At 35.5% G+C, this 12,449-nt stretch overlaps 1 protein-coding gene across 1 annotated transcript in view; it reads left to right on the forward strand.

Annotated features, from left to right (window-relative positions):
- The first annotated feature begins 367 nt into the window (after positions 1-367).
- Positions 368-12,449, forward strand: part of LOC129909197 (serine/threonine-protein kinase ATM) — a 34,451-nt gene continuing 22,369 nt past the window's right edge. Inside the window, exons 1-4 of the mRNA XM_055986227.1 lie at positions 368-707; positions 769-880; positions 2,465-2,632; positions 2,693-2,916. Of these exons, the coding sequence (XP_055842202.1) occupies positions 492-707; positions 769-880; positions 2,465-2,632; positions 2,693-2,916 (720 nt within the window). The 5' untranslated portion in view covers positions 368-491. The remainder of the gene's footprint in view (positions 708-768; positions 881-2,464; positions 2,633-2,692; positions 2,917-12,449) is intronic.

Raw genomic sequence — 12,449 nt, forward strand, 5'->3', positions numbered from 1 at the left:
AAACCCTTTTGAGTACAGTGCTGTCTGTGAATATATGTGAAAGCCACCACGTTGGTAAATGACGTTAACACGCACACATTTATAGATTCACGACATTCACCACACATTTGACACGAACACAACGATAGGTTCACGACATTCACCACACCTCGCAGCTTGTAGGCAAACGTCAGTTGACCGCCGAGTTTCCCGTCTTGGTATTTTTTGTTTATGGTGTATACTCGGCTTTAATACGGCGAATTTACTGTTTTTGTTTTTTTTTTTGCCAGATTTTGACGTTTGTCACCCAGCTGTGAAAATACAACAGAAATCTGAACTGATCTATTCGCTTTTTTGTTTGGCGGTCAACTTCAAATAATTTTAATTCGCAGTTTTGCACTTTTCTGCATTTCTTGTACGATTTGTTATCAGTAGATTTTTGTTGGCTTCAAATAAATAAAAATAATTGAAAACGAAATTATAAATGATATCGATTATCCATCTCAAACATCATGACAACATCTTATTTACTCCATGAACTTGGCCAAATATGTGCCGAACTTCGTTCCGACAAAATTTCCAATCGAAACCGGTCATTGGATAAATTGGACACTTTGTTGGTCAATTCTAAAAACGATGTAATGCAACTTTATGGAGGAAATCAAGGAACAAAATTAGATCCATCTTGGAAGCGTGTATTTAATTGTTCTGTTGATGCAGCCATCGATGTATGAATTATAGAAATATTGATCCCTTTAGAATCTAGACAATTTTTTATTTTACTTTTAGCATGCAAATAAAGTGCAAGATGCTGAGGGGACCAAAACCTTTCAGACTCATCGCAATAGAAATCATATTTTCAGCTCCATCATCAATCGACTTATTGATTACAGTCTTGAAGGTAAAAAACTCGAGTAAAATAATAATTATTTACACTGCCGGTCAATAGAATAGGTTCACCCTACAGACGATAAAGAATTGAATTTTGCACTTACAAAATCCAAGGGAATACCCTTTTTAGTGGTTTATATTCAAGGATATCCCTTTTTAAAAATTATTTATAAGAAAAAAGCAGACTCAAAACTATTAAAACAATAAATTAATACAATTTATTGCAATACTTCCAAAAAAGGCCTTTTTTCATCAGTCAATAGAATAGGTTCACTTGTCTTATTTGCGAAAATGAACTGAAAACGACTAAATTGTTAATGTCAAATAGTTTCTATTAATAAGATTGATTTTATTTTACTGAATTCATATTGAAAAAAAAAACGTTTTAAAAAAAACGGTTAGTAAAACTTTTTCATGTAATTTAAGTTTACTTTCTTCAGGCTTCTTTAATTCGATTTTTGATTATATTTTATTCGAAAGCTATTATCTAATATCACAGAATACACGAGCAAGACATTTCCGACCTCTTCCAACAACTTAAAGGTCCGAAAAGTAGAAAGACTAAAATTCGAGATTTTACTAGTTTTTATACTTTAAAACGATTCTGACGGTGTGAATACCTCTTAATCCTGTGGAAAAGTCTACTTAAAAGGTTACTAAACTTTGAAAAAGTAATTTTGAGAGTGAGTTTGCATGAATTTGCAGTGAAACATGAGGATGGAAATTCAAGACCATAACCATTACTTCGACCTTATGACTATAATGTAGCTGCAAAAGCAGTTCACCCCTTGATAAATTAAATTAGAAATGATTTAAACATTCAAGGAAACACAAATTTATTTAATTCCTCGAAAAGAACACACACGCTGCAAATCTCTTTTTTAACTCGTGTGACACTTTTCGAAATTCAACCTATTTTCGATTCTTTGTGGTTTTAACGAAGTTTCTCATTGGATTTGCATGTGGTCATGGTTTGGGCACTCAACAATCTTTCTACAGTTCAAAGACTAAGATTAGTTACAGGGGAAGACTTAATTTAAAATTTTGTTACAGAAGAATCGAATACCAAGCAAAGGATAGTGCGCTTTTCTTTTAATTTTTAGGCTCTTTTGCCCTCGTATCATATTTTTAGTATAGCTTTTTCGTAGTTTTTTTTTTTATTTCTTAAAAAACTGCTAACTAGGTTCTACGATTTCTCATTTTTTGTCAATTTTACACATACACTTTTGTTCGGTCTACAACTTGATTTTTATTTTTTCTAAAAAACTAAGGCACTTGGACTGTCTCATTTTTCCTTAAATAATGTTTAAATAAACCCACTAATCAAAGTTATTTTGAACACAAACTCTCTTTAAAGTGGGTGAACCATTAAGAAACATTCCAAAAAAGGATATATACATTTACCGTTACTATAGTTTTCTATCCCCCTCTATCTGATTTATAGTAAGGGAAAAGGATATGCTTTGAAACTGCATTCACAGAAAGGTATTTACAAAGCTTTTTTTTAAATAAAAAACATCTTCTTTGTCGTTTATAAGGTGAACCTATTCTATTGACCGGCAGTGTATAATACGACTAAATCCGTTTTTTTTAGATAATAGTAATCTGTTAGATCAGACTACTATCTTGACTGCATTCAAATACGGATATGGAAATGTTGTTGTTCGTAAGAATTTTGGTAAATTGTTTTTACAAATCTTGGAAAGAGGAGTTTACGATTCTGTAGAGAATATTCGAGGAATTAAAGCTTCTGAATTGAGTTGTAAGTTGAAAGTGGTTTTTGTTTGTTTCATTCCTTAGATTTGAGTTGTCTTCCTTTTAGCAATATTATCATATCTATTTGAAATGAATAATCCAGATGATCAAAGTTTGAAATTAGCTGTGATTCGTTGTATTAATAAAACTGTTGAATTATGCCAGCAATATGTTCAAGTCGGGCTAGATTTGAGAGATTACTTTCCTGATGCAATATCATTGGCTAGCGAAGCTCGTGATGAGCAACAACAAGCGGAAGTTATCAAGTTGTTTTACTTGCTGACATCAGAGGTGGGTATTTTTAATATTGTAGTTTTTGTTCAGATTCCTCCCAATAGGATATTTGATAACAAAAAAATCGATTTCTTTTTTAAAAAGTTAACATTTGATTAGTTTACAAATTAAATTTAGGTTCATTACCCAAAAGTCAGCTTAGTTTCGGTATTACATCCATTCGCTCTAACACTAGCACTCTAGTTTTCTTACTTATATCGGCAGAGATACGAGAAGAAGAAGGTAGAAAAATATCTCGAGAACGATTTGCCGCACAGAAAGTTAGCAAGGCGTATATCTATCGGCAAACGTAGCTATAGGAATAAAGTTACGTAGATGAGTAACCTGGGATCGAACTATGGCATACGTACGATAACGTATTGACGCTTTATGTCTCTATCTTTTTCCTTTGATTAAATAGAGAGAGCAATAGTCAAAACGTTAACGTACGTATGCCGTAGCTCCACCTCTGTTTCCCCGGTTAAATTAAGAGCTGCCTCGGTAATATCACGGATTCCCCCTGTAAAATAAGTATAAATGAGTCGTTATATTTGAAAGTGGTATGAGTCACATTTTGCATTCTTTTCAAAAAATATCATTTCATTCAATCAAAAACAACAATTTAACGCATTTTTATGTACAAAAAATAAATTGAAGTAACTGGAAAAGACACCGTTAAATTGCGATTAGTTTAAAAGTGAACTTAATGTTTTTTTTTTTAAGATGGACTTATATAACTTTCAAATATAACGACTCAAATATCTAGTCCTTTCTCGCATTTTGATTAAATTTTAGTTTATTGAAAACTAGTTTTAATAGAAATAGGTACTAAGAAAACTTTTTAAAGTGATGTTATTTATTTTCGATGCTTGTTTTTGTATTTAACACAGATATGATTTGCTGATGACTACTATGTTTATAATTTAAGATACTGTGAAAGATATACTTTATATTGAAAAAGTATTTATAAATTGAAGATCAAAAATCATAACGGCGTTTTGGAAGTAAAGTGTGTTTTGAATTCCTGATAAGAAACTCACTTTTTGGCTTATCTTTGCACATATGTAAGCTTCGTGAAGCCTGAACTGCGAACTCAATCTTTTTCAACCAAATAAGTATAAATTGTCCACCTTTCAAAAAACTTTTAGAGCCAATTTTTTTTTTTTTATATAGGAAGTCTGAATAATGAAGAATTTCTAAAGAATCGCCCAAAACACTCAAATTTAGAGATACACGTATAAAAGAAGAAATTGCAATTGTTTGTCCATATACAGGCCTTTATACACACATGAAAAATTATGGTTTGGCCATTTAGGAGATATTAAAAACAAAAACAAAAACAAATTTTTAACTGAAAAATTCAAAATCCACTTAAATTCCGAAAAAATATTTTTTTTATATAAATTGCAATCATTCCACAGTTCTGTATTAGACTATTTTGGTCTACTTGAAGATAATGCGAATAAAACAAGTTTTATCCCATTATAACATGCGATATAGGTACTATGTACATATATATCAAGTTATGCATTCGTACAAAAAAAAAGTTGAGATAACATTTTTCCATGACATTACGATGGTAGAGAATGCCAAAAAAGTGGGTCCCGGAATTCCGTCTGTCTGTCTGTCTGTATAAGGAGCTACAGCCTAATAGGATGGACCGATTAATGTCAAACGTGGTATGTAGCGTTATTTGGCTACTCTCTTGAGGGATTTTTGGAATTAATTTTTTTGGACCAAAAATAACGGTACTTGTCATATACCGATTTTAGTAAAATTGAAATATCTCGAAAACGGCTCCAAGGATTTTGTTTACAAAATTCAGATGTTAGTTTTAAGCTAAGGTCTATCTTTTAATCTTTTTATTAATGGTACCTGCCATAGAACCGTTTTTTTTTTTTTCAAATCCGATTATCTCCGAAACTGCTTATTCGATTTCAACGAAACTTTTTGTGAAGAAGCATTTATTAAATTTAAAAATAAACCAAAAATAAAACTTCCAAAAAAATAATTTTTGTATTTAAAAAAAAATTGAAATTTTTTTTTTTTGAAAAATCAAATTTTCGAAAACGGGACATTGAATTTTTTTGAAATTTTGTTTTAAGATGTTGATTAGTTAGATTTCTATAAAATGGCATACCAATTTTATTTTAAAACTTTTTTTCCAAAAAATTATTTATAAAAAATTAGTTTTTCAAAAAACGGCTGTAACGATTTTGAAAATTTTTTTCTAAAAATGCAATATATCAATCAAAACTGCATACTTGTTTTGGAGGGCAATTTGATTTCAGATTTTATTTTATTTAAAAAAAAACGAATTTAATTTTTTTCCAAATTTCTATATAAAAAGTCTTACAAAATTAAGCAACTTTAACTCTAAGAGCAAGTTCGTGCGACCCAGTGGTGCATTTTATTTTTCTCAACGTTTCGTAAGTGTTTCTTACTCCTTCAAGGGTTTATTCAATTTATTCAGGACCTCATACCCAGCTGTGATATAAGTGGTTATTGTAGAAAAATGTCCGAGAAAATAAAACAACCGAGTTAAATTCGAGAACTTTAATTAAGAAAAAAGATAATGTTATAAAGTAATATTTCTAATAACTGAACATCAAAATGATTTAAGTATGAGCTTTTATAGGATTGCCATTATGTATGTATTGGTAAAGATTATGTAATTCAAGTATGTAGATTATATAATTCAAGTATGATAGTATTAATGAGAGAAAGAAACAGAAATATATTTACATAATATAAGAGAATAGACAGTTAATTTTCAACATCCTCGGGGGGCGGGCTAGGCTGAACTTCTAGTGGATAAAGCAACTGGATAGGACGTCGAAGCTGCTTCCCATCAGATAATCGAATTTGGCAAGACCTGACCTTCAAGTCTCTTCCTTCATATGCTTGCTCTACGATGGCCATCTTCCAGTTGATTCTTGGGGTTGCTTGGTCGAAGAGAATAACAACGTCTCCAGCTTTCAATTGTTGTGTAGATCCATTTTTGGGCAAGTTATGGAAAGACCGAAGAAGTTGGAGATACTCCGATTGCCATCTTTTTCTCAACTTTGTTTTGTACTTCATCCGGCTCTTCCAGACATTTCGAAGTAGGTCTGCGTCAGGGTCTTTCATCGGTGTTTCCGAACTCCATCCTCGGGATTCAATTAAAAAATCGGCTGGCGTCAGTGGTGACAAGTCCAATGGATCGGCGCTTATATATGTTAGTGGCCGGTTGTTCATAACTTCTTCGGTTTCTATAACAATAGTCCTAAGTTGTTCAAAATTAAGTTTTGCCTTACCGATTGTGACTTTCATCAGGTTCTTCATAGTCCGAATGAGCCTCTCCCAGAACCCACCCCACCATGGGGCACGTTCCACTATGAACTGCCATTGTATCTTCCTTCTTGAAAGAAACCCTTGAATGATTTCTTCATCCCAGAAACAGTCAGGGCTACGTAACTCCAGTGCAGCTCTTCTGAACGTTCGAGCATTGTCGGAAAGAATCGTCGATGGTATACCACGTCTCCCGATGAAACGCCGGAGAGCCATCAAAAAGTTGTCAGTAGATAAACCTCTCGTTATTTCAAGGTGTACAGCGCGTACGGCAGAGCATGTAAAAATTGCGATGTAGACCTTGGCCCCATTCGAGTTATCATCATAGCAGTAGAGCGGGCCAGCAAAATCGACTCCCACATTGTCGAATGGTCTTGATAGCGATATTCTTTCGATTGGTAGTGGGGCAAAAGGCTGGGATGCAGGTGGACCCCAAAGCTTTTGACATACTACGCATTTTTTCATCCGTCTGTTGATGGCCTGGCGTCCTTTGACAATCCAAAAACGTTTTCGGAGTTTCGTTAGGACAGTATTAACGCCTGCATGCAAAGAACGTCCGTGATAATCGTCAATTATAAGATTGAGGAGATAGGAGTGTGATGGGAGAACAATTGGGTGTTTTACATCCATTGGTTCATCAAGTGCTTGGAGGCGGCCTCCCAACCTCATTATATTGTTGTTGTCTAAGAAAGGTGACAGCTCCAAAATCTGCGACGACTTCAACACAGGTTTTCCTTTCTGCAAGAGACTGATTTCGTTAGTAAAATACTGACTTTGTACATACCTCAACCAATGATTTTCAGCTTGTTGGATTTCTACTGCACATAAAGGGGGTACATCGTCAATTGGTAGAACTTTAACTGGTTTCATCTTTCTTTCAAACAAATGCAGTAACTCTTGTCAGACGAGTCCAGCTACTGTAGTGGTTATACAACAAGAGTGGTCGCCTGATGGGTTCTGGTGAGGATTGAGTAAGCAACATCGTACTGACTGCAGGAGCTTGAACTTCAGGAGCTTGGACTTCATCATGTAACCAACTGTCGTCACTGTTTTCAAGCCAGTTGGGACCATGAACCCACAATTCAGACTTTTGGAGAATGCCACCGCTTACACCTCGGGTGACCAGATCAGCTGGGTTGTCCTTTCCGCTACAGTGAGCCCATTGCGATATTTCAGTAATTCGACGAATTTCATCCACTCTATTTTGGACGTACGGCTGCCAGCGCCTTACATCTCCTTGGATCCAGCTCAGTGTAATCTTTGAGTCCGTCCAGAGAAAATATTCAGCGGAAGAAAGCTTGAGACATCCTTTCAGGTAGGAATGAAGACGTGCAGCTACAAGTGCGGCTGTAAGCTCGAGTTTTGGTAGCGTCAACTCGTTGGAACCATCCATCTTTAAGGGGGCGACACGATTTTTGGCACACAAAAATGAAACACTTGTTTTTCCACTGAGCGATAAACTTTTAACAAATGCCACTGAACCATATGCCTTTGTACTGGCATCTGCAAATATATGGATCTGGAAAGTTCCTTCATTCAATGGAATAGAGATGGCAGCTCTCGAAAATGCCATATCTTTGAGCTCTAGAATAGCCTTTACGGAATCGTTCCATTCATTAAGTAGGTCTCCGGTCAAAATTTCGTCCCATTGTAGCTTTTGTTTCCAAAGTTTCTGGAAAAGAATTTTTAATTTTACAATTGAAGGACCAAAAATGCCTATTGGATCGAATATCCTCGCAATAATTTGAAGCACATTGCGCTTGGACCCTTTTGTTGATTTTGATTCAATGAGACTTAGGACAGATTCCATTGAAACGGATAATTCATCACTGTAGGTAAACCAAGAGAGACCCAACACCTTTTGCACAGCTGGCGCGTTTCCAACGTTCATTGCATCTCGAATCACCTGACTGTTTGAGTTCCATTTATGCAGATTCATTGAAGCTCTGTTTAAGATGTCAACGGCTTCAGAGCACACTTTGCTGCCTTCTTGCTCAAAGTCAGTACTGATCACAAGATCATCCATGTATATGCTGTTCAAAAGTGTGCCGCAAGTTGTTGGAAAATCTTTTTGTTCAAGCTGTAGATGGTACTTGATCGCTGCACAAAGCAGAAACGGGCTACAGTTTACACCAAACGTCACTCTAGTCATCCGGTAGATGGTAAACTTTGGTCTATCACTAGGAGACGTCAATTTGCTACCAAACCAGATGAACCGATGGCTATCACGGTCCTCCTGGCATAAGCTTATTTGGAGAAAAGCCTTTTCGATGTCTGCCACAATGCCATGGAGGCCCAATCGAAAGTTAAGTAAAACCTTCAAAACGTCCGGCAGCAAGTTGGCACCTGTCCAAAGATGATCGTTGAGAGAACCAGTTCCGTTGATGTGAGCCGACGCGTCGAAAACCACGCGAAGCTTTGTAGTGCCTTCTTCTTTGTACACTGGCTGATGCGGAAGGTAGAAAACTCGAGGTTGATGGCAACTTCCATTTAACGCAGATGACACTGGTTCAGCTACTCCATCAGTGATAAGTTTTCTGATAGCTTCATCGTAGCTTAAAAGCTTCGCTGGATCTCTGGAGAGTCGATGGATAAGATTCATCAAACGCTGCATGGCATGACCCTTGTTATCTTGCAAAACCGAATCGTAACTTTTCCATGGCAGCCTTGCTATGTAACGAGAGCCTTCTCTCTTTATGCACTTGTCGATAAGATTTTCTGTGAGAAAATTGTTCTCATCTTCGTTGTTTCTTATACCGATTGCTTCTAAAGACCAGAGCTGTGTGAGATCATTTGATTCCACTGATGTCAGATTAAGTAGACATCTGGAAGAGAAACAAGAACTTTTATTAAATGAATCAATTTTATCACTTACAGCAACGTGAAGGCCTTGTAACGTCCAACCAAAGACGGTTTCAACAGCTCGCAGTCTTTTAGTTAGCCTGCGTTGTTTTCCTGTCACAATATTCCAATAAAAATCGGATCCAATAAGTAGACTTAGTCCATCTTCTGTTTGTATATTGTTACTTGGAACATCTGACAACTGAATGCCTTCAAAAAGTGGGCAATCTGCTTCTGGAACGGTCAGCACATCCACGCAGATCTCAGGTACTACAACTGCTTCCAGAGTGACTTGCATATCGCGATTCAATAAATTTATTACATTAATTTTTACTTTGTTAAATTTCTCCATAGGCTTTGCTTCGTTACACCCAAATGGAATAACAGACAAGTTTACAGTACCGATTGATTTTAAATTTAATTTATTTGCAATACTTTCGCGAATATATGTGTGTTGGCTGCCACCGTCTATTATAGCGCGAATACATATTTTTTTTGTAGTTGAAGCAACAGCACATCTTATTGTTTTCAAAAAAACATTTTCTGTCATGTTATGTGCACACAAATTCAAAGCACCGTTTTGATTAATGCTAACACTCTCTCGAGTGGTATTTTTCCAATTTGGATCACACAATGACGACATATGTTTACCTTTGCACTTGTTACACAAGAGAAATTTACCGCTTCTACACTTCTTAGACGAATGTCCAAGTTTAGCACAACGAAAACACCTGCTGCTGCTACGCAAAATTTGTCTCTTGTCTGCAATCGGTATATTGCTATCGCAGTCTTTTGTTTTATGCTTATTAGACTTGCAAAAAATGCATGCTGATTCGGTTGCACTTACGGTCACTAAACTAGAAGCTGTAGATTGGGCAACGGTTTTAATCTTTGAACTGGTATGTGTAACACCACTTTTCTCTAGAGATTCAATTTCTCGCTTTAAGAATCGTAAGATGTCTTTGACTTCACCACCACCAATTTGTGAAAGATTAGAGGCGCTGTCACTCATATTTTCAAGGGCTTCTTCTGTATTTGTGGAGCTCTCATCTTGTCTGTGGTATTCAATGCGAAGTTCTGTTGGCAAGCATCGAAGCAAAATGGATCTGAGCATGACGTAATAATGATTTGTTGGCACTTGTAATGCCGTTAGCGATCGTGTGCAAGTTACAACAGTTCCATAAAGATTTCGTAACCCAGAGGTATCGTTACGGTCACGAACTGATGAAAGACTTACTAGCTGTTGTATATGATTGTCGATGAGTTTTTCGGGACTTCCATATCGTTCTTGCAGAAGACCAATAGCTGCTTCGTAGCACATTTCTGAAGGTGTGAACCCTGATATAGATTTCTTAGCGTCACCGGTTAGCACTGAATCGAGGTAGTTGAACTTTTCTGGAGCAGATAAATTTGCATTTTCATGAACTGCACTGCGGAATAGCTCCCAAAAGGGCAACCAGTCGCTATAGCTCCCGTCAAAGCGTTTAAGAGGGAGTTTTGGAAGCTTGCATCCAGTGCTCGTTAACCTTGTGTTAGCTGAAACGTCAGCGATAGCGGTAGCAGGCACCTGTGTTTTATTATGCAGTCTTTCTAATCTTGCATTTAGTCGTGAAAGAGCATTTATCGCTTGGTCTTGGTATTCGATGCTTTTCAGAGTTTCATCTTCTTTGAGAAGACCTTTCTCTTTTATGTCCTCGTTAGCCGTATTAAGATTATCGTTTGCCACCGTCAATCTTTGGATGTGTGAAACAAGCTCTTCTTCTAATTCATCGAAATTTGGTTCATTTGCTTCATTGATACGTGAGCTATCATCTTTAAGAAAATCGAGAGCTGATTTCACAATTTTGGTCACCTGACCCCTATAAGCAGCGCGTGTTGATAGCTCCATGTTTTCGTTTATGAGTCACGATATCACGATACGAAACACGACCTTTATTCTTTTAATTTGATTTTAACCGATTGAATTTCCCGGGTTTCGGCACCATGTAGAAAAATGTCCGAGAAAATAAAACAACCGAGTTAAATTCGAGAACTTTAATTAAGAAAAAAGATAATGTTATAAAGTAATATTTCTAATAACTGAACATCAAAATGATTTAAGTATGAGCTTTTATAGGATTGCCATTATGTATGTATTGGTAAAGATTATGTAATTCAAGTATGTAGATTATATAATTCAAGTATGATAGTATTAATGAGAGAAAGAAACAGAAATATATTTACATAATATAAGAGAATAGACAGTTAATTTTCAACAGTTATTATCATATTTGAGTTTTTTTCGTCTCCGGGAAATATGCAATAGGAACAGAAGAGAAGCAAACTGTGTATCATGTTTTGAATAATTAAATTGAATAAATACCCCTAAAGAAGTAAGAAACACTAACGAAAACTTGTTTTATTCGCATTTTCTTCAAGTAGAACAAAACTCCCTAATAAGAAACAGTATTTACGCTAAAAAAATTGCAATCGTCCGTCCACCTCTTAAACTGGATATAAACTAAAAATCATTGTTTGTCTACCCTACATTGAGATATTTGTACTGAAATATTCAAAGTCCTCTTAATCTTCAAAAATTATTTTTTTTATCAAAAATTCAAACTGCTGCCATTTGTCTATCTCGAGTTTTTTTTAAATATTCTAACAATCAGCGTTTGACCACCCTACGCTTAGAAGATAAATTAAATTTTGTACTGAAAAATTCAAAGTCCCCAAAATCCCCAAAAATTATTTTTTTTTCACAAATTCAATCTCGTTTGTCCACCTCGAGTTCTTTAAATATACATATGTACATATTAAAACAACAGGACAACGTAGGTAGTCGTCAAAAACAATCATGTCATGAAACTTCGTGCAATAATTAAACGTCTTCATCTGAAGGTTTTAAAATTTTTCTTTGACTGACTCACGTTTCTTCTTAGTAAGAATGTGATTGATTGGCAAGTACTTGCACAATATTTTAAGATTTTTCAAAGCTTCTTCCTTAGACAAAATCACATTCAAAATTAGGTGCAGGGAACTAAGTCCATGGGAACTAAGTCCACTGAGGGACTTCGTTCTTATTGAGTGGGAACGAAATCCACTTTAGTGAAGTGGTTTTCTTTCCCATTCAAGGTGGGATTGAATTCCACTCTCTAATTGGAACCTAGTACACACTCAAACAAATTAAAATAGAATTTATTTTCAACAACGATTTAATAACGAAAAACGAAAGTAATCAAATAAGCGTGATTGTTCGTAAAAGTACTTTTTAGTAAAAAAAAAAACGCGCAGGGGCATAAGTCCCGATTTTTTTTTTCCGGAATTTATGTCCCACGTTACTAGAATCCAATTCAGGACTTAGGTATGTCCCTCACTACGCGAAGCGGGAAAAAATTTTG

The sequence above is a fragment of the Episyrphus balteatus genome, chromosome 2, assembly GCF_945859705.1.
Source record: "Episyrphus balteatus chromosome 2, idEpiBalt1.1, whole genome shotgun sequence".
Classification (NCBI taxonomy): Eukaryota; Metazoa; Arthropoda; class Insecta; order Diptera; family Syrphidae; genus Episyrphus; species Episyrphus balteatus.